The sequence below is a fragment of the Rattus norvegicus genome, chromosome 2 (genome assembly GCF_021556685.1).
Source record: "Rattus norvegicus strain SHRSP/BbbUtx chromosome 2, alternate assembly SHRSP_T2T, whole genome shotgun sequence".
Classification (NCBI taxonomy): domain Eukaryota; kingdom Metazoa; phylum Chordata; class Mammalia; order Rodentia; family Muridae; genus Rattus; species Rattus norvegicus.
The window spans coordinates 172,732,331-172,755,549 of record NC_141535.1 but is presented as its reverse complement, the minus strand read 5'-3'; the positions used below and the strand labels follow the sequence as shown (position 1 = coordinate 172,755,549).

The window sequence follows — 23,219 nt, the reverse complement described above, 5'->3', positions numbered from 1 at the left end:
GTGTGGCCTCTCCCTGCAAGTGCGCTGATTGGCAGTTGGTGTGCTTGAGTGCCGCAGGACGACTCTGAAACTAAGTGTGTTCTTATCAGCCAGGGCAGAGGGGACAAGAAGACGGAGACTGCTGGGGTGCTGTGCGCTCGTTCTCCTTATCGGGGGCTCTTCACAGAGCCTCAGCGTCCCTGCACACTCATGGGTGGGTGTGCACTGTTCTCAGAGAGACACTAGCAATTTTTCCCCACTGAAAAATCTCTCTCTAGACAATATGATTAACCTGGGGTGGGTGGGGAGGAAGGGAGCCCTGTAACTCGGCATGGTTGCTCTATCTTGTGCTATGCTAAGAACACAAAATGACTTGGTTTTCAGCCATGTTTCTGTCAAAGGATTTTCCCTGCAATTTACAGATCATTTTCTCTCCTCTCAAAGGCCATAAAACTGAAGCATTTCCAGTCCTTTCCTTCCTCCCAGCTGAAGGAGAGGTGGCCACAAAGAATGTAAATGACAACTCCGGGAGAGAGCGACAGACCCTAAGTTAAACTTGGGCTTGGATACCGGAGCACAGCCCTTTAACTGACTCCAGAGAGAGCAAACACTGGCTTCTCACAGGAACATGCAGCTGTGCTTTCATGTCCTGGTTAATGTCCTGGACGTTCAACCACTGACACACAAGGAGGGGTTGGTAGGGCTAGGCCAGCCCTTCTGAGGAAGGGTCTGTGGCTGCAGCCCAGACTGTGGGCAGGTGTCCCGCGGGCCCTCTTGTTGCACACAAAGAACTGGCTCCCATTGCAGATACTCACCACTTGGGGGTGTCCCTCTATGGTAGCCTGGCAGAGTTCTTCCAGGGCCTCCTCATCCTGTATGAGCTCCAGCTGCTGCTCTGACACGATCTGTGCTGCTGTCTTCCCCTCTCCCCTCCACAGCTCCTCAAACACCTGCAGAAGAGAGGGAAACCAATGGGAAGACCCAATGCCTCTGCCACCTCCTGTGCCTCTGTGCTGATGTGGAGGGCAGGGAAGGGAGCTGCAGATCCAATTAGCACCCAGATGCAAGGCCTGGTCCAGGGAGAAGCCACCATCTCTCCCATAACTTCCCAGAAGGCTGGGAACACCTCCCTTCAGCAAATCAAATCTCCTGGGGTGAGCTGGCTCCTCCCATGGAGAAGATGGGGACTCAGGTCAGCCAGGTGTGTTCTCACTTGCTGACTCAAGCCAGGCAACCTGTCCTCCTCATAGAGGGCTGGCGATGAATCTAGCTTGAGTCCACTGAACAAATTAATGGAGGTGACATTTCATAAAGGACAGGTCACACAAGCAGCAGGAGGGAGCCACTGCATGCACAGTCCAGAGCAGCCTGCTAGGAAGCAGGGCTGAGGGTGGTGGAAAGTAACCCCATAATGAAGACATAAAATAGAAAACAACTCAAACCAAATCACAGCTCACAGGCTCTGGCCTCACTTCCTTGTGTCCTATTGGGAGAGCTGAGCCCAATCTGACTAAAATAATTATCCGTCAATGGTCTACTTACTTTTCTCTTAAATAATAATAACACGTCTCCAAAGGAGTTCAGAGAAAAGGCCAGCTGTGGAAGGCATTTGCTACTGTGGTTGGTTCCCTCCCTCAGTCTGCAGCCATGACACAGGGGCACTCCTGTTTCCATCGTGTCATTGTGCAGCCCCTCCCTCCAGGAAAGACTGCTTGCTCTTCAGTAACCAAAACACGTGTTAAAGTGAAGAGGAGGAGATGCTTTGGGTGTCTGACCCACGTGAGAACAGAAAACAAGCCAGGAACATGTATCATGACCTAAGGGGCACGTGCCCCTGTCCAGCTGGTCGGACTCCTCCCTGCACCACCCAGCCCAGGGTGCAGCTAAGGAGAGTCCCACTGTTGGTGCTTTGTGGGCACCTCTCTAGCCACCTCCATCTGGTCCTGGTGGCCCAGGAGAAACAGAAGAAACATGAACCACAGGCTTTCCAACATTTATAAGATGTTCAGGGAACAGAGCCCAGAGAGGCTCAGTGTGGGTTATCTGGGTGTGGAGCTGCTCACTGGGACCTCGGAGGAGCTTCTGCCCTATCCTGGGTTTATTTGGCTTAGCTAAGACTACAGGGGTACAGAGCTTGCTCTGCAAGTAGGGAGACCTGAGTTGGTCCCATTACTGGGCAGCTGGGGACAAGAGGATCCCTTCAGGTTGCTGGCCAGGTAACCTAGTCAGACTAGAAAGCTGCAGATTCAGAGGGGTTCATGCCTCAAAAACTAAGGCAGAGGACAACAGAGGTGTGTGTGACCAGCCCTTCCTACTACAGAAGCACTTGCTTATATTAATAAAGTATCTTCATGTTCATCAACTCTACTTATCATAACCTGGTGAAGTCAACCCCATCCTTCAGGGGCATCTGCACAAACCCCTTAAAAGTTTCTAGTTCAGACATACACAATCAGAAGAGAAGACATTCTCACGTTGACTCAGAACAGCCTACAGATACCTTGCAGGCAGCTCCTCCCAGGCAAGGAGGCAGAGCTGTTTTGCAAACAGAGGGGCACCCTCCTGGGCCAGGGAACACTTCTAAACATACTGACAAAGGAGGCCTTCCTCGCCTGGGGCCTGAGGGTCAAATCCTGTGTGGGAAGTAGGGCTCTCTAGCACAGGCACTTCAAATGGAGGCTGCTGCTCCGGAGAAGGGCTGGCCTCAGTCAATCACTCAGTGATGTGGAGCAGAGTGACAGACACAGGCCAGGAGCCACAGGCGGGGCAGTGATAGCCTGTCCCTGGGAACTGAATCTGCGCTCTCCTTAACTGCTGCCCAACTGAACAAGAAACACGCAGGCCCCAACCTGCTGTCAGGGCTTCTGAGTCAGGAAAGAACAGCATAGCCTGTTCAAGGGAAATGTTGGAAGGAGCCATGCCCCTACAGAGAAGGGACACCCCTCTTGGTCAAGGCAAGATTACAAGAGGCTGTTCCTGTAGGAAGAGACAGACCCATCATAGGCCCTGATGGGGCAGGGCAGGATGAGGTGTGCAGAGAAGGGAAGCACCTGGAGAGACTTGAGTCATGTGACATAGGATCAGTGCATGGTACCTTGTAACATCCCTACATTTCCAGAGTCTGGTGTTTCTCTAAGACTTACTCCAGAGCACAAAGAGGAAGTTGGTAAATGGCACTAGCACTGTGTTGAATGTGGCTTTCATTTTTACAGAACCCCCGCCCCTCCCTGGTCCCACTGGAAGACTTAAGGGCACAATGCTCAGGAGACAGGGGACCACCCACTTCCACCTAGACGTTCATAAAGAAGTTGCAACGAACCCGGCACCCTTCCCCTGTGCTGTAGCTCGGCTAGCCCCTGGGATGTAACCTGGGCCACCCAGGACTAAATGCATGTTAGCTGGGCAGCTGATGGCTCTCTGGAGTCTGATGTGTCCCAGTTGGCCCTGTCCTTACAAGGAGAGGTGACAGGACTGCTACCTGCCACTTCAATGTGCAGACCTGGTTCCATAGGGGACCACAGGGCGCTTTTGTCTACAGTGGCCAGGAGGTCGTGCATCATGGCACATAATCTTCAGGTTTCTATTTCTGAAAAAATAGGACCGCTTCATGGCTGACACCTCTTACTGCCCGGCCCCAGGGTGCTGCAGGACTAAGGCCATAAGCCTCAAAGGCCCTGTTGGGACACCCAGGAGGAGGAGGCAGTGACATGGAAAAGGACAGAACTAATTGGCAACAGTGTCGGCAAGAGGCAAGTAGGGAGAGGGACTAATAACAAAGTATAACACAGAGGATTCAGTACATTCTCAGACAGGATGAAGCTCTGAACATATCTTTTATCAGCAGTCAGCCATGCAGTCAGCTTCCTCCCTCACCTCCTGGCCATCTAATCATACGAGTCCTTTCTTCCAGCACCATCAGAGGCAATGCCAATAATCAATAGGAGTTTTTTTTTTTTTTTTTTTTTTTTTTGGCATACACTTTCTAAAACCTAAGGTATTGTGGGACTCCTCTGTTAATGTATTAAAATTAATTACAACACGTTTCTTTTTATTTAAAAATTATAAAAATAGGATGCAAAAAGACATTTAAGCTAGTTAGCATTAGAGAAGCCCATCTCTATGCAGTGGGATACAACCTCACATTCTGGGGCACGACTGTTATAATAATCATGTGTGGCAGTGATGCCTGTAAAGCTAACACTCAGAAGGCAGGGACAAGAGCATCTCTGTAAGTTTGAGGATAGAATGGTGTACACAGTGAGAAATCACAGAGGAGAGCCCACTGCTAGCACTTAACTAATCCAGTGTAATTCCTAACTGCATTCTAAATACATATTCCTACAGACAAGGGTAGCTTTCAACCCTCATCAAAGAAGCTCCTCTTTGGAGCAGACGGAAACCATTCCAGAAAAACACAGCCAATCAAGATTAAAGCACAACTGAGTAGGAGATGTTCAGCTCCTACTGACACAAGGCCCAGGGAACACGCAGGGCCCAGGGAACACTGCAGATAAACAAGTTGTGAAACTGAATCTCCTAGAAATGACAGGGAAACTCACCTATAAACTCCAACAGGATGGAGTTAACATAAACAGGACCTTAACAGTTACAACACCAAGACATGCTATTATAGAAGGTGGCAATGGCACAGGTGCCCACCCTAGACAGAAGCCACAGGCAGTTGAAGACTGCTGAGAGGGGGGTTAGCTGTCTGCAGGAATGAGCCCCTGCCTGGTTATCCAATATCAAGTAATCCCTGAAAACATAAACAGTCTGTGTGACTGGCAGATCTGAAAGCACACCGAGAAGGCCACAGAAAACCATGTACAGGAGGCCACAGTCCTAAGCAGACATGACCAGAAAGCATCTCCACCACAGTATTATAGTTAAGCTGTTAAGCGTTCAAAACCAAGAAAGTACCGATTTAAAAACAGCCCGGTTAGAATTATAGCAGATTTTTTTTTTTTTTTTTACTGGAAACCTTAGAGGCCAGGTCTAGAAAATGCCAAGTCCTTAAAAAGAAAAATCTGAATAAGACTATTATTCTTAGCACAGCTGTTCCTTCAACGTGAAGGACAAATAAAGACCCTGCAGGACAAATGAAAACCAACCAACCCTATGAGAGATGCTTGAGGAAATTGTGTGTCCAGAAGTGAAAGCCAGGCGCCATCATATGTTATCATTAGCAGAGTGGCTAGAAAAGACGGGAAATAGCTAAGAATCAAACATTATCAATACAACAAACAAACGTCAAGATAAAGAAAAGGAAAACTAAAGAATATTCAATTCATCTAAAAGGAAGTAAACAGAATGGAAGGCACAAATCTATACTGTGTAATAGTCCATACACTCAGTAACACTAAATACAAGTGAGCCAAATTCTCCAGTCAAATTGCACAGGCTAGGCCAGGGGGTGGCACGTGTCGTTAATCCTAGCACTCCGGACGCAGAGGCAGGCAGATCTCTGTGAGTTTGAGGACAGTCAGATTTACAGCCTGAGATCCAGGACAGCCTGGGGGGTACACAGAGAGACCCTGCCATGAAAAACAAATAAACAATACAGACTGGCTGAATAAATTAAACAAACAGAAGACCCAACAAAATGCCAACTACAAGAAATCACTTTACATATGAAGACCATGCAGACACCGAAACTGAAAGAACGGAAAATGGCTTTTCACTCAAAAAATTACACAAATCCTAAGACAGGATAAAAATGGTCATAACATAACCATTCAGGGATCATTTCATCAAAAATGTATAAATCAGTATGTACCCAATGTTATGACACTCAATTATAGAAGAAAATATGAAAACCAAAAAGCCATGTGGGTGGCATACAGTTGTAAATCCCAGCACCCGAGGGCTGAGACAGCAGGGTCACCAGTCTGTTGACATCCTGAGCTACACAGAAAAGCCACCTCAGAAAACACAGAGCAAACAACCATGAGAAAGGGGACATTTCCACTGATACCACAGACACGAATGGTTAGAGATTATTTTGAAAAATGGTCTATTAACATATTGAAACTACTTGGTAGTAAGTAACAAGCCAACAAACTGTACCTATAATGACAAGCCACAGTGCTGCCCCTTCCTGTCCAAGTCTCCATCTCTCGGAGTTTATGTCTGGCTGCCTCTGGCCCCACCTCCCTCCCTCTCTCATCCCTTGAACATACATACGAGTCCGGAATGATGTCTGTCCAATGGCAATGACAATGATTGCCAGGGTATTTGAGGCCTATATTTAATGTATTACTGAAGGTTTCTGTCTGTCTGTCGGCTGCGAGCAGGGTCTTCTTAGCCCAGACCGTTATGAACTATGTGGTCAGGCTGTCTTGGAACTCTGGATCTCTCTGCCTTAATCTGAGCTGAGTTCTGGCATGACAGGTTTGTATCACCAGGAATGGCTATCAAATGCTTAGTAATCAATAAATACAATGTTCATTATTTCTGCTCAGAAAAAGCAACGATTTTCTTACAAACAGAGAGCTAAGCATAGAAGACACAAGACACACTCCCAGAGGCCATTACTCTTAAGGGAGATTGCCCCGGCAGCACTCACTAAACACTTTGCAGATTAGGTTCTCATTTTCACAGAAGCCAAGATTCACCCTGCCCCTTTAGACATGCTGGCGTTGTTAAAATCAAACGTGTCTCTGTGCAGCTGAAGCCCGGCTGTCAGCCTCTTCCAGCCATTCTGTTTCCCTCCTGTAGAACGATCCTGTTTGGTGCAGTCAGGTTGTTTTTTTTTTTTTTTTTTTTTTTTTTTTTTTTTTTTTTTTTTTTTTTTTTTTGTGGGGCAGGAAGGACAAGGGGAAGGCTTGCTTCTTTCATTTCAAATGCCACGATTCATCTGCTCTTACATGTATATATAGTTTTTCTGCCCTTGAGCCATCTACTCTTTCCACAACTGCCGAGCACTGTCATAAACATTTGTAATCCTCTGACATCCACGCGAGCCTAAGCCCGTCCTAAGTGCTGGGTCCCGTAGCTGACAGCCTCACACAAGGCAGCTCACAGAACCTCTCCAGGCCTTGTCTCCAGCTTCACAGTAGAGAGCTTGGAGTATGCTCAGTGTGTCTCATAATTAACCAAAAGCAGCCGCTTCCCCAAAGCCTCACTTTGTAACCTGCCATTGCTGTCGGAGTGTATAAATATTAAATGCAAAAGGCACCATTAAAATAACATTAGGTTTTTGGCTGAAGCGTTGACAGCTGTGCAGTCTCTGAAGTTAAGATGAGGCGGCTGCTAGCTTTTCTTTATCATCCCGGGTACTCATCTGTAGTTTCTGAATTCTAGGGCTCTCTCACCCACCCAGCCTTGTTAGTGGGGGTGGTTAGAGAGGTAGCAATGATGCCCCTTTCCCTATATCCCCACACCTAGATGTGCATGTAAGGTATATCCTCTCCGATGCACACAGGGCTGACCTCAGAAGAGATCAGCTATTTAAGGACAGACAGGTCTGTGTCAGAAATAGAGGTGGCCTGGGAGCTGGCTGTGAAGAGAGGAGAGGAGCAGGAGGACTGTAGCTGCCTGGCCATGACATGAGGGAAGCTACATGGCCAGCAACATTTAGGGTAGATATGCAGGGCAAAGCCAGATAATAGTTCTCTCAATGAACTAAAACCAGAAGCAAACCCCCATGCTGATTCCCTGTGCAGCAATGACTGGCTTTCTACCTTGGCCAAATGAAATCCTGCAACATCCAAACTCATAGGCACTCACCACTTCAGCAGGAAATGCACTGAGTGAGGCAGCAGTGTTATAGCACAGCTAACTGTCTGTGGAGCAACAGGAGCCCTGGGATGTGCACATACCTGCTTAGCTGCTGAGGAAGAAATTGCTTTACTGTCCAGCAGGTCGAGGAGCTCGGCAAGTGCAGAGGGTGTGACAGGACTGGTGGCCCCCAGAAAAGAAAAGAAAAGAAAGTCAACATCTTACATCATCAAGGTGGCTACCAGAATCCCAACTCTCACTCCTGTATGCTCAAATAATCAACCAAACCCAAGGAGGAAAATAATAGGCTAATGGGACTTTATTATTTTTTTATTTTAGGATGAGTTTTTGTACTGGTGTGATTTTTAAAATCCTTTGTCTTACCACCCAACAATAACAGCTGCTTGGCAGTAGTTACAGCAGTGAACAACTGCTCAGCGAAATTAGTGCAAAGAAGGAGGTGATTGCAAAATTCATGAACCACAAAGAAAAAGGGGAAAATAAAATCCAGTAATTAAATATTTTTGACTAAAAGATCAGCCTAAAAATTACTTCAAATAAAACAGCCAACAAAAACACTTTCCTGAATGTTTTCATGCAAACAAATTCCTTTTCACTGACGTGATTCTCCATAAGGGAATACAAGTCCACCAGACACTCAGCTGTCCCTTGTAGGCCTTCTGTGTGCATTGTCCTTGTACATTTGCAGACTCAGAATGGCTTTCTGAGCGTGGGTGGGCCTAGAGACTCACAGTATCTCCACTTATATTATAATATGACTGTGCACGATAATATGACACAGAGTGGGGGGTACCACTGCAGGGGTACCACCACTCACACTCAAAGAAGGGGGCGTGTGGTCAGGCTGCTGAGAAGAGAGTCATAAAGCAAGCACATCTTGACAAATACATAGTCTAGCTACTTTTAACCACACAGTAACTAGGATAATGACTCAGCTATCTGAAGTCACTGGGGGTCAGTTAAAATAGAAACCCTTTATAAATAGTGCAGAAGTGTGTCAGTGTAAAAGGACTTCATACAGCTTGAGACCTTCTGTAGAATTCTTGGTTCTTATCAATCACTATTCAGCTCTTTAGAGACTTTTAGGTAATAAGCAGGAAGCTATAGTCAATTTCTATGACCTCCAAACCAATAATGTTCAAGCTCACCATGCTCTAACTCAAGCTCCCTATTAGGGTTCGTTCAGTCTAAAGAAGGCTATCACCCTTAAACTACTATTTATTCTAAAACATGGATAAAAGGTAATTCCAGGTGGAAATTAGGTTTGGAGATTATCTTGGGTTACTAAATTTGTACTCGGAAGGTTTATTAACTATCCTGATTAAAGTCTAAAAGGCAGAGAGGCAGAAGGTAGCAAAGCAAACAATAGTCTTCTCTAACCTCCCATCTTCACTGTTAGCAAGATGAGTTTGTTTCCACAATGTAGGGTGCTTGGATGGTCTATAATCCATAAACTACAATCACCATTTATGTTGTGGTGTAGACCATGTAGAGAACTCATTATAAGCACTGAGTTTGCATGAGAGAGGGCACTATTAATAAGTCAGTGAGTGTCCTGGGCCATTTGAACTGCTGCAACATAATACCATAGGTGAGTGGTTTATACATAGAAACATTGTTCCTCACAGTTCTCAAGGCTGGAAATTGGAGCTAAGGTACTACAGAGCCTGTATTTAGTGACTTCCCCTGCCTTCTTGTTCCTGATACCTTCTTGATATGCTTCAAATGAGTCAAAGGGTAATAAGCTAGCTCGCAAGGACTCTTGTATAAAAGTATTAATCTTATTTCTTAGGCTACACATTCATGCTTCAGTCACCAAGGGTCACAATATTGAATTTGATGCATGCACAAAAATTCATACTATGATGCTATAAGGGGTAGAGAGGGACAGAGAAAGAATATAAGATCACCTAAGAATGTACTTTGCCTTATAGAAATCACCACATGACCATAACTGATTAGTTTGGTTATAAATTTCTTCAGACAGATTTCTCAACTGATCTAATGGTACATGAGATTTCTGAGTCACATTTTTGTCCTCACAATGCATGATACACAACAGGCCAACAGGTCCTGTGTCTCAGGACTTCTCACAAACTTAGACACCTGGACACTACACACATGGCTGGCACGTCTTTGGTGCCTGAGGGTCTGGTAGCCAGAACACACTATTCCACAGATACTAAAGTCTGTGGATACTCGTGTCCTTGGTATACAGCTACACGATCTTCATCTAGAACCTATGCACACCCTCGCTATGCTTGAAATAATTTCCTGATTGCCTACCTAATATATATGGATGATATGTAAACACTTGTTACATTGTGTTGTTTAGGAAATACTGATTAAAAAGAGTCTGCACAAGTTTGTTACTGATGCAATTTTTCAAAGATATTTTCAATCTGCAGTTGGTTGAGTCCCAGATATGGAAGGCTGACTGCAAATTGCAGCTATGCCAGGGCTAAACTTGTGAGCCCATGACAAAGATCAGTACCTGTCACACTGATCCTGAGAGACACCCCTCATCAGTTAAACAAATAAACCATCAGAATGCGGGCTCGGTGGTGGCAGCGGCACAGCCTACTAATTTGCCACTGTCAGATAATCTTGGGATTCTGGACAGCTAATGTGTCTCCAGGAGAGAAAAGCCTGACATCTCAAGGTTAAGTTTCCTGTACTCCCCCCATCATTGTGAGGGCAGGGATCTTCAAGTCTTCCAGTTTCATTCAGTCCCTTACAGCTCTGGGAGGATTACAATTCCAGCTCCAGCTGGATCCCAACAGTGGACTTTCTGATACTATTCTCCCATGAAATGGAGCCCTTCTCAACCCTCCACTATCCTAGGCACCATATGCCTCTTCTCTCCTGCTAAAGCAGGACTCAAAAGGCCCCTGGGAAAAGATGCAGAGGTCTGGGCCTCCAGGGGCAGGGACTGTTCACTGACCCTTTGTTCTTATTTTCTGGGCCTCATGTGGTACCCTACTCCTAACAACTCTTCTCCAGGGTTTCCTTCTCAGGCATGCCCTTAGCTCTTTCCTAAGAACAGCAGCTGAGAGACAGTGCTTTCTAGAGACTCTCCTCCTTTCCCACTGCATCTGATTACTCCTGCATGTCCTGCACCCATCACCTTCCCCCATCTTCCTGGGATGCTTGGTCCCCTTGTCCTGCCACATTAATTTTGCCCCCTTGTACATTGCCCCTAGTGGGAAACATCTCAACTGATCCTGCAGCTACTTGCTCTGACTGGCTTGGTACCTTTTGCAAGTAAATAAATGAACAAATAAACCTGCATTTAATTGTTACTTAATGGCCATCTGTGAGGACATGTCATTGGGATTATATCCTACTCACTAGAGACACTCTTCTCTGGAAAACCCTCACTAGCTGCCGAGCCCCTTGCTTTCCCTCTGGATGCACCAGACTCCAAACACAGCCCTGAGAAGAGCCCTTCTCTGGAGCCTCTAGGGTCTTTCCTGTTCTTGGCATCCTGTTCTGCTTCTTTCCTCCTTATCCTTCCAGCTCACTGCTCAATGCCTTGGCTCCCAGACTTTCTTCAGTCTACAGAGGGCAAGTATAGCAAGCCCAGGGCTGCCACTGTTGTTCCGACTCCTCTTCCCTCTTCCTGCTTCACTCATGTGCTCCCAGAGAGGTCAAAAGCTCACCAAGATGGTGTGCTCTGTAACAGGAAAACTTCTGGGAAAAGCCACATAGAAAATATATGAAGCTTTAAAAAAAGGGGGAGTAGAAAGTGCTGCCCAGAGTCACAGCAGGCTGCAGTTAGCTTTGCTGCCTGGCCCCTTCTCAGTCTCAGGAACACTGGCCGTGGTGGCTAAAGTGGTTCATTCATGATAGTTAGCTCTGTGGTTAGGCTGGCACATTCTGTGGTTACTGTGTGAGTAGGGTTTGTGAGTAGGGTGTAATCTCTATAAGGTATTAAAAGAGCAACCAAGAGGGACCTTGAGGTCATTAGGACTCTTCCCTCATAGATGATTTACTGGGTTACTTTGAGGGTAGGTATCTAAAAAAGCCAGCTTGGTCTCCCTCATGTTCCTTGTATTTCACCAAGTGATAATGTCTGATGTGGCATTAGGATTCTGCCAGCAAGCCCATATATCAACAGATACAGGCATTCAACCTTGGATCAGAACTATGAGCAAAAATAATTCTTTTTGCTTTAGATGGTCCCTACTCTGTTTTAACAATAGAAACGAAATAAGGCACTCATCTGGCTAAAAGTCCTTTGAACTGTGTGGTCCCTGGCTTCCTCTTTATGTGATTCAGAATGACCAAGTATACTTTTATTGGAAATACCTTGAGGAGTACGCTATATGCTAGTGCTTACAACCTTCTGAGGAAACACCAAGAGGTCCACATTCACTAAATTGGCTAACTCCCTTCAACTATGGCAGAAACTGTTAAAAAGGCTGTTCCAAAAGCTTACTAAAGATCCAGTAAACACCTTGTACTTGGGCCAGTAAGAGCCCAGAATCGGAAAGGACAGGAGAAAACGTGTGGTCAGGGGCAAGTGTCTAGAGGTCTGCTTGCTGACTAGACTCACCAGCCCACAAGTCCTTAAATCACCCTGAGGACATTGTTGACATAATCAGGCTGTGTGATAATCAATGTATATGTGACATAAATACGAAAAAAAGGAAGGAGGGAGGGAGGGAGGGAGGGAGGGAGGGAGAAAGGGAGAAAGGGAGGAAAGGGAGGAAAGGAAAGGAAAGGAAAAGAAGGAAGGAAGGAAGGAAGGAAGGGAAGGAAGGAAGGCCAAAAAGGCTGCTCAGGAAACCTCCAATTCACAGACCAGCACAAAGATGCCGAGTGGAGAGACAGGGTTCACTGACCGGCATAAAGACACCGAATGGAGTAGGGTCTTTGCTGTACCACCTGAGGGAGGTCATCTGATCTCTTATGGCCTCAGCTGCCCTAGTTGCTCATTAGAAGAGCTGAATCTGAGATACCAAAGTTCCCCCACAAGACAAAACTTCAGGAGCTCCACAAACTATGACAAACAACAAGGTGACTATGACTTCAAAGCCAAGAGATTTCTACTTGTGGACATGCTACACATGTACCCGGTCTTTCTGGGCCCTTCTTTAGACCTTCTGCCTAGATGGAGTTGCACTACCTCTACTCCACTGTTCTGGGTACACACACTGGTGACCCAGTGAGCCCTGAGCTTCAGTTCCTCCCAGTGTGCAAACACAATTCATTTCCATCCCCACTGTCACCTCTCAGGCCTCCCCTCACCAAGATCCTTTCCAGTCTTCAAGGCTGAGGTACAGGTGTGTCGCCTCCACATTCTCCCAAATGGCTCCCATGTTCCCTCACCAGCCACAGTACTTCAGTGGCGTTTCTGAAGGGCAATGTTATACATGGGGGAAAGGGTAAGACAGAAAAGCAAAGGATGCTGACTCTCCACTTGGAGTCTTTGTGAGTTAGAGGTTTCCTGAGCAGCCTTTTTATCTGTCTGTCTCCCGTCCTTCCTTCCTTTCTTTCTTATTTATGTCACATATACACTGATTATCACGCAGCCTGATTATGTCAACAATGTCCTCAGGGTGATATAAGGACTTGTGGGCTGGTGAGTCTAGTCAGCAAGCAGACCTCTAGACACTTGCCCCTGACCACACATTTTCTCTGTCCTTCCCCTGACTCTGGGCTCTTACTGGCCCAAGTGTAAGGTGTGGAGTTTCTGAAGGGCAAGTTTAGACCTGGGGCAAATGGATGAGAAAGAAAAGCAGAGGATGGCGTGGGAGTTGAAATGGGAAGCCACAGTGCCTACTGTGGCACAGCAATGGGATGTGCTGAGGTAATGTCACACCCCCTGGCCTTCCATGGAGACCTTGACAGGGCCTTGCCATCTTCCTAGCTGCCATGGAAACCCTCTCATCCACTCTCCATATTAAGCCAGTTGCTCATTGGGGTGTGTGTATATTTTTAGGTTGTGGTAGTTGAATGACAATGGACCTCATAGGTTCATATTTCAATGTTTGGTTCCCAGTTAGTACAATTTTTAGGAACTGGTAGCAGGTAGCCTTGTTGAAGGAAGTGTCACTGGGTATGGGCTTTGAGGTTTCAAAAGTCTGGGCCAGGCCTGGTCCTACTCACTCTTTGCCTTGCAGATCAGACGTGAGCGGTCAGCTACTGCTCCAGCACCATGCCTGTGTGCTGCCATGCTTCCCGCCATGACAATCAGACTCAACCTCCGAAACGGTAGGCAAGACTCAAATAAATGTTTTCTTTTATAAGTTGCCTCGGTGTAGTGTGCATTCACGGCAACAGTGAGTAAGACATAGGTGCACCCATGTGCAGATGAGCACGTACGAGCCAGGGGTCCGTGTTAGGTCCTCTGACTCGGCGGCTTATTTTTTAAGACAAGGTCTCACTGGCACACGTGGTTCAGTGATTGGCTAGACTACGGGCCTCAGAGATCCTGCTATTTCTCCATCCTCATCTTTGGATTACAGTCATGGCCACTGTACCCAGCTTCTTTTACATGGGTGCTAAGGATCCGAACTCATGTCCCCTGTCTGTACCACATGAGCTGTCTCCCAGACCCTCACTCTTCTCTTCAGCCATGTATCTCTTCTTTGGGTTCTGGGATACCTGGTAGGTAGTCCTTCTATTCCTTCTCGTTCTGCTTCTGAGAGAGGCACAGGATCCATCCTCAGCCACCTCAGGCCAGCGTCTTTCCAAGGACTCTTCACTACATTCACAAGCTGCCACACACACAATCAACTCCACAGCACCATGTGACTCCAGGTCTCACCTCAAGATTTCCATGAGTGTCCTAGGTCAGGAGCAACTTTAGCCCGTGAATGCCTTACTAACCCCACTTGTCCTCAGCTAGTCAGGTGCTGTCTTTTCCTCTGTGACCCCCTTTTTGCTGTGTCATTGTTGTGGCTGGCTTTTCTCAGAGAAGTGCCTGTGTTTGTCCTGTGGGCTGTTCTTCCCTGGTAACTGCACGGCTGAGTCTAACGAGTGTGCAGACTGAACAAGTGGGAACTGTCGATGGACACCCTAGGCATTCGGTTGGACTTGGTGTCTGTCTCACCAGCAGCTCAACTCAGAGCATCCTTCCTAGACCCTGTCTTCACTCTTCTTTCAGCTCAGACCAGACCTCAAAAGACAGCCATCAGCTCAGACCAGACCTCAAAAGACAGCCATATATCTCACCTTTGTGCTCAAGTGAGAAATGGAAAACTTCCCTTCTTGGTATACCTCATTTCAGCCAGGCCACTGTTATGTAGGCACAGGCCTGTCAAGGGCACTGCTGACCTGCAGTCTTGTGAGATGCTCTCTACTGGCCAAGCTGACGGCTCTCTCACTTTGCTAAGGACTGAATTGTACACGCTGACAATGCACATGCTGAAGCTGTAACCATGTGATGTGATGGTATGAGAAGAGACTCTTCATCGAGTGACCGCGGTTGGATAAAGTCATAAGGATGGGCTTCACGATGGGATTAGAACTGTCTAAGAAGACATCAGAATGTTCTCTCTCTCCCCAACACCCCATCATGTGACGGCACAGCAAGCTGATAGCCATCTGAGGTCCAGCAAGTAACAAGACAGCCAGCACCGTGACTGCTGCTCTTCTCAGCTTCTAGAACTGTGGAAATAAGGAACTCCTCCAGGATACTTTAAGTGTCCAAGCTACTAATATACACCATAACCCTCCAGTATGGAATTGGCCATAACCCTCCAGTATGGAATTGGCCATAACCCTCCAGTATGGAATTGGCGTGGACCTGTGCTTCTCCAGGTGGCACCTGGTCATCTCTCCAGCCTGTCACCTGCCACCTCAGCACACTGGAGCCTTTGGGTTTTCAGAGCTCGTGTGGCTGGCTGCTTGTCTGATATGGAACTTCTAGATGTTTGTAACCCACATGCCCATTTACTCAGCAACCCCAAAGTTCTTCAGGCCTTGGGTCTTAAGTCATTTCCCAAGGAAAGTCTCGGGTGATGTCCCTGGGTCCCACACAGACCTCAGTTTTGTGCTTTACAGTGCCATGTGCATGCCTCTAGCATACAGGATCAGACTGAGAACAGTGGTTGTCTTATGGGGCTGTAAAAGCCACCAGTGAGCCAATTCCTTGTCTCATTCGTCCTCAAGCTCCTAAGGCCTGGCACAGTGTGCAGACACAGTGGACTGTCAGGGGCCGGAGCACGGTGGATTTCCAGATGGGCTGGGCGCTATTTTTAGAATGGAACTCAAAAGGGATATTTGCCGTCTCGTTAGGGGACCCTGAGGGAGAACAGGCAGAGTGAAAAATCCACCCTGTCCTATTTCAATTGCCTCTGGACACAGAGTTCATGATACAGAAAGAAAGAAATCCCCAGACCTCACTCACCTCTCACTGACTGCGAGATTCTGGTGCTTTAAATAGCACAGAAAAGTGTTCAGGACCCAGTTAGTCACCTTTTTTGGCTCTGCCCTAGTTTCTTTTATCACATTCTGGAAGAACTCCAGTAGGCCAACTTCATTCTGTTAAAAAAAAGAAGTATATGTGTGTGTGTGTGTGTGCATACGTACGTACGAACCTACACATACATCTCCTCCCTAAACGGAAAGACCCGCATTTGGAAGGCCCCTGGAAAGCACTGCCTTCTGCCCCCACAAGACAGCTACTCTTTGTCTCTGAAACAGTGAGCTGTCGCCAGAGCGGCCTGTTCATTTTCAGCAAACATAAAGATCCTTCTGCTGCCACTCAGAGCCACACACGCACATGTTAAAGGGAGTACACATACACTTCAGAGTGCCTGGCTTCATGTGCGGAGGACTGTGAATTTACCGTTTTCTAGACTTGCCCGCAACTCATGCCCTGGCAACCAGAGTCCTAGGTGGTGAAGTAGACTTGCATGGCTTGACTTTGATGTCCTTTCTCTCTTCCATCCTGTCCCCTCCCAGACGTCCTAGGGACCACTGGCAAAGGAGGTAACAAATGGGGCATAGCCACCTGTATTCTTCACACTGTACTGAGGTGGGCAATGGTGCTGGACTGTCCCAAACCACGCAAGAAGTACGTGTGACCCAGTGAGACCAGCTCCACAGTGGGCAGAGAAGCCTCTGACCTCTGAGCCAAGCTTGGAGTGCTGGCCTCGCCTCTCCTCATGCTCCATGAGCTAGTCACTGGATGGTCCAATGAGTAGACGTGTGTCTGGGCTTTCCTGCTTGCCCTGCTCTGGCCTTCAGCATGAGGTAGGGCCATGCTCCTCATGCTCGTTCTGTTAGTATAGCCATGCAGTTCTAGCCACAGAAGACTTGGTAAGAGCCAGTGGATGGTACTGGGGTCTGGGCCCACAATAAATCACATGTGAGCACTCACCCTCTGTAGTAGTTCCACGCTCACCTTGAAGTACTAGGGATTGCCACAATCATGTATGAGAGCAGCCAAGACACTCACCAGGTTGTATACTGTAGCTACTCGTCAACTCAAAGTGACTGAGCTAGTCCTAGTACTAATGTAAGAAGAATAAAAACATGTCTGATTTGTAACAGAGATTTAAACCTCCAAATGCAAACAGTATGTTTAAAAGGTTTACGCGCGAGCGCGCGCGCGCGTGTGTGTGTGTACGTACGTGTGTGTGTGTGTGTGTGTGTGTGTGTGTGTGTGTGTGTGTGTGCATGGGGTGGGGGAGCAGTATGTACCTGTAAGTGCAGGTGTCCAGGGAGGCCAGAGGCAATGTATTCTGTGGAGCTGGAGTTACATGTGGCTGTTCCAATGTGGGCTGTGGGTTGTGGCTGTGGGCAGTGACCTCAGGTCTTCTGCAAGAGCAGAATGTACTTTCAACCACTGAGCCATCTCTCTAGTCTCCACATAGCATACCTTTAAGCAGCATATTTTCCTTACCCACTGAAATTCAAATTATACAATATTATTCTTGAAATATTCTTATGTTCACTCTTCAGCTAAACTCATAATCCTTTCCCCTTTGAATCTTTCATTAAGCAAATTCTAGATTCCAGAACATTCCAGAAAAACAAGATAATAAGAAGTGAGACATACTAACAAATTGCACTCAAACTTTAGCTACTGTTGAAGTTTTACTAAGTACATCCGAGCACAGCTGCTACAGTAGACATTCTATAGGGAAAAGCATCTACACTGCCTTAACTGATGAATTCTCTGGTGAAAGCCTACTGAATAATCCCACAATCATTGCTTGCATCTCCTTTTGAGCCACTGAAATTATTCTGCTCATGCTAAACTAGGGCAAAGGCCACCTCAGCAGCCCAAACTTGACTACAGATAAAGGCAACCCAGGTAACTTGAAGATGTGTTGCTTAGCGTCTGGAAAGTCTTCAAACTTTGAGTCACTGGGGAGGAAAGAAAGGGCTGTGTGGTTCACCCGGAGCAGGTAGAACCCTTCCTGTTCTCACTCAGACAGGCTGGCCCCCTGGTAGGATGAGCTGTCAGGAGAAGACCTTGCTGCTTTGCAAGGAAGTTTTCCAAATTCCACCTAGAAAAACTGCACCAAAGCGTGGCAGCTTGGCTGAGCGGCTGGGACGTGATAGATATCTTCTCCTTTACCCTCGGGTGGTTTTATTATTGGATGGATACCCCTGCGAGTCAGATTTCTGTTTGTCTTCTCATGCCGGTGCTGTGATGAAGCCTCTCTGAGCTGGAACGCTACTTCACTGGGGGATACAGGGTTTCAGTGCACAATTTAAAGATGATCTGAAACTAGTGATGGTAACAGAGTGAGCTACAGGGAGTGAGGCTGTCACTGCCTAAAGAATGACTCATCAGTTAGAGTGACACAGGGACTGCCTGCTCTGCTCTGCTCTGCTCTTCAGAGCAGGAGTCCACTTTGTAAGAAGAGAAAGTGCTCACGTGCACACGCGCGCACACACACGCACGCGCACACACACACACACACACACACACACACACACACACACACACCTGCTGTTTTTTACAATTTCCTAGATCCATGAGGTTGGCAAACAGTAATAAGCTTGGAACAGATCTCTGGAGGCTCTGATGAGTATGGCAGCTCAGCCCTCTGGTTCTGTGAGGAAAACAGTGGCCTGGTAATTCTCTAACATCAGAATGCTATTGAGAGCGGTGTAGCAAGGCCACTGCATTAGGACTTTATATCTTCCCCCAAACAACAGGCCTTGGTCTATCCAACTCAGCCACACAGCGCCATGACTCCAAGTGCTGCTTCAGAGATGTTTAATGCAGCAAGGACCACAGACCCTGTCCTGTGCTTGCTACCAGGCAATCTTCAACCGAAAGGCACTTTTGCCCCCTTTAAACCTCACTTCTCAAAGCATCCAATTATCCAGAGCCAATATTGAGTTGGCTGCTTAGGCACTAAATAGGAACCCTTAACTACTAATGAACTTGCCAGCTAACCAGTGCTGCTGAGAGGCAAAGCAGAGGAGTGACCTTGCCCTTACCTTACTGCTTGTTCTGGGAGAAGCATCAGTTTACCCCTGCATTGAGCCCTACTATGCTCCTACACTGTTTCTTGTAGTCTACCTTGAGAGATGATGAAATGTTGGGAGGACCATCCAGATGAAACAGGATGAGGGCAGACTTCTCAGCTTTATGTCTTGTTCTAAGTCATCCTGTGATCTTGATTCTGGTCCAGAAACGAGGCATTTATTGGCAGAATGAGACCTGATAAGACAGCTGCCCAGGGGTACTCAGGAAAAAAGCCCAGCAGCCACTAGCTGAGCAACAGCTGCTTAAGTGACAGGGAGTGCCCTTGGCCACCTTTGGGCCTCAGGATAGCAATTCAAGGCTGGCCAAGGGCTCTCAAGAGCACTTACTCAATACGGCATCTGTGCTGCAGTTCACCACAGACCAAGACCAGCAGGATGTCTGAAAGCCCAGAGACGGCTAAACCCGACAGGGTTCTGTACAGACACATTACCCATGATGCTTAATTTATAAATTAGACACGGTAAGAGACTAACAACCACAAAACAGAAAAAATCATAATAGAAGTCCTTTTTTTTTTAAACTTATAAATCGTTTTATATGGAATCTCCCATTTGCCATGTTTGGCCCACGGTTGACTGTAACTCAAACCTTGAGAATATAGACTGGGTGAGACACTATTGCACCTGTTTGATGTACACAACGGCTGCACAGGGCTGCCACTGCTAATGACAAAAGCCCCCTCAGGCTCATACTTCCTGTTAGTCCTAGGAGCCCATGATCAGGGCTTCTGCAGGTGGGGCACTGAGGCACTCCTGGCTAGAGGTTACCCAGCCAGAGAGCAGCCGAGCTCTCCACCTCCATGACACTGTCTGTGAGGAAGGGAGCATGTCTGCTCCCTTTCTGGGGATGGAAAATGAGGCACACTGTGAGCCTCGTCCACAGAACAGATGTTCCTAGTACTTCTATTCTTTGTGTCTGCCAGCTGTTCACAAGTTCCTGACGTCAGAGATTATCCCAATCAGTTACCTTAGAAACTAGAAGGAGAAAGTAGCAAGTTTACTATCTGCCTTTGCCAAGGCATTCCCAGGCCACGGGGCATGACACATCTATCCTCAGGTCAGGAAGGGAGACAGTGGCACACCCACCATCTGCTACCCTGGTCTCCAGAGGACAGTGGGTGGGCAGAAGCGCCATGTGCTTCTCTCCAGCGACACCTCCTCCCTCAACTGGAGAAACGATGTGTTCATGAAGGCTCTGAGGCCGCACTGTCTGTAAGTCCCTCCTGGTAAGATGAGACATTTTCCTTCATTAGTGTGTGTATATCAAGCAAACTCAGTTACTGCAGGCAAGTCAGGTGACAGCTTTATACCTAACTGTGCAGCTCATATTTGATGTGACACGGTGACGACTCAGAAGGCCCCATACCCACTGGACATGAGCAGCAATGGTTTCTTCAGCTATCTAAGGATCTAACATGTCACTGTAGGTTGATGTCTATATGCAGGTGAGGGCTGGCACAAGTTAGGTCAAGGCCCATGATCAGACAGTAAAAAGTAAGGTGGGGACAAAGTTTTTGTAAGGCAGAAGAGAAGGGAAAAGGAGATCAAGATGGAGACAGAGAAGGATGACCCAGATCTGGGTGGTCTTAAATGGCTCTAGGTAGTTATGTATATTTCTTAAGGGATGGATGTCTATAGGTAAATTTATCTTATCTAGTTGGGTGGTTTATATCCATCAATTGGCTGTGCGTTTATTGTGTAGATGTATTGTGGATTGAGAATTTACTCATAAATCTGATTGTTAAATTACAGTTTATTGAGTCCTGATTTCACTGGGTAGTTGGGAGTTTATACCTTAACTACTAGGGGACGGTTGCTGGGAGTGTGAGCAGAGTCTGTGGCAGGGAGCTTCGACAGGCCAGCCCCATGCTGGACTTCTAGAGCCTGATTTTACTGGGTGGCTGGAACCAGAGTTTGTGGCTAGCAGAGAGCCGCCTGGAGAGACGCTAACCAGAGATAAAGTACAGGTGGGAAGCAAGGTGCCACGCTGGAAGGCCTACGAAATGCCTGGTCTGAGAGTACTTGGGGGCAGTGTGGAACACTGATAAAGATGCCCCACAGTGCCATGTGGCCCTACGAGTGCTGGTGCTAGCACGAGATAAAAGGTCACCATTTTTAAAACATTTACTGCAACAATGCACTATGTGGCACTTTGTGGGCCCCTGGTGAGGAGGGTGCGAGGCGCACGGCTCTGAACATCTGTGCAGATGTTCAAGGAGACCATCATCCGAACACTCACAGAGGCTGTGCTGTACCTTCATTATACCAGCGGCTCTGGTCATCCTCACAAAGTGAGAAAAACAAAACTCAAACCCAACAACTCTGTAAATCCCAGCCTTGAGAATAAGACAAAATGCGAGGTGCCCAGGGTGGAGAGGAAGCACATAGGCTGCACTAGCAATGCTCTTGGGCCAGAAAGTAGAAACTGTACGGCAAAACGGGGGCTGCAAGGTCCAGTCCTTCCCAGTAGGTGCCTCAGCTCTACGATTCAAGCGTGCTTGTGTCTGGGTGACAATCTTTGGTAAAAGCCTCTGAGTGGGAAAACAAGAGACCTGGCAGTGTGAGGCTGGCCTAGGGAACAGGACTCACCTTGAAGACAGAAGAAAGCCAGAGAACCCTGAGCCACTGGTCAGTCGAATGCGTAAGGGTCCAAGTCAGCAGCATGGGCCCTGAGTGTACTCTGCAGACTTGCTAGGCACAGCCTCTCTCCCAGTCCTCGCAATCCTTACCTAGGTTGCTCACACAGGGTGTGAGAGCTTTGAGAGTCTGAGCAACACTCTCAACAGTGTCCTCACCTGTGCTCCCCAGCAAAGCCCAGAAGCACTCACATCCTAAAAGCACAGGCTCTCTGTACAGTGCCTTTAAACTAATGGAAAACTTACTTTGGTTCTTGGAGATATATTTATTCTGGGAGAGATTTGCTGAACATCAGTTGGGAACACATTTCCCTTGAATAATCAAATATAAATAATTAAGGTAATAAACGTAGGCAGCAGAATGGCAGCAGGACATGCAGCTGTAAGAATGGAGCCCATAGTATGCTGCCAAGAGATCAATTCTGGCGACAGACACGTCAACTCATCCAACCCAAGAGAACCAGCCACTCAGTAGGGCTCTGCGTGGCAGCGTAAAGGTGCCATGGAGCGTAAAGGCAGGGAAGAGCAGTGTGGATGCACATGCCCCCAAGCTTTGCTTGTTTGAAGCCTGACATAAAACCTTTTGTATGTCCTGATATATTACTCTACAACAGGAACTCAGGTGTGAGAATGGGATGGAGACATAGGCTTCTCTCTCAGGGTCCCTGAACTGTCAATGAGTGGACTTCCCCACTCCTTGAACTTTCACATCAACAGGCAAACACAAGGGGTCAAATGCCCTGGAGCCCACAACATCCTCTCTCAGAGGTCCCCTTGTTACTTCCTTCTGAGAAGAGTGAAGCTGTGTTTTTGCAATAGAGTTTCTGGTCTACTTTATAAGAAGAAAACTTTGGTAATTTTTCCCCCAGAGCATGGATTAATTACAAAGCACCTTAGGCTGGCTATCCCAGATGCAATTTATAATATGAACTGCGTGGAGCTGAAATGTGATGCTACCATGATGACCACGTGGGTGATTTTTAAGCAGTAGTTAAGAGATGACGATTTTGCACCATGAGAGCATGGAGAGGCTAAAAGCAGTCAATATGGTTTCAGATATGAGAGCAGACTGTTAGCTTTAAAGAAAACTGCATGTAGGACATACAGAAATCTGGCATGGGGACTGCTTTATGGGCATTTCATCCACAAAGCAAACCAGGCTCTTTCTAACTTACATGAGACCAAAGCAAAGCTTTAAAAACAGTTCATTTAACCACCAACTGATACTTTGGTTTTTTTTTTTTTTTTGTTTTTGTTTTTTTTTTTTTTGTCCTTGGGAGACATCTTAACCTTTTCTATAATGTCAGAATCAAAGGATTATTACTTTCCATGGAGAAAATGAAGCTGTCCACATGAGGCGACAAGTCTGGAGGCTGAATACAGAGCCTGTCTCACAAAAGG

General features: G+C 47.0%; 1 protein-coding gene across 3 annotated transcripts in view; it reads right to left on the bottom strand.

Annotated features, from left to right (window-relative positions):
* The window catches only part of Gatb (glutamyl-tRNA amidotransferase subunit B), a 71,010-nt gene that overhangs the window by 1,704 nt on the left and 46,087 nt on the right, over nucleotides 1–23,219 (bottom strand). Inside the window, 3 exon segments of one of the 3 annotated variants that reach the window (NM_001399231.1) lie at nucleotides 795–929; nucleotides 7,800–7,878; nucleotides 16,079–16,212. In NM_001399231.1, the coding sequence (NP_001386160.1) occupies nucleotides 795–929; nucleotides 7,800–7,878; nucleotides 16,079–16,212 (348 nt within the window). 3 annotated transcript variants of the gene reach the window in all.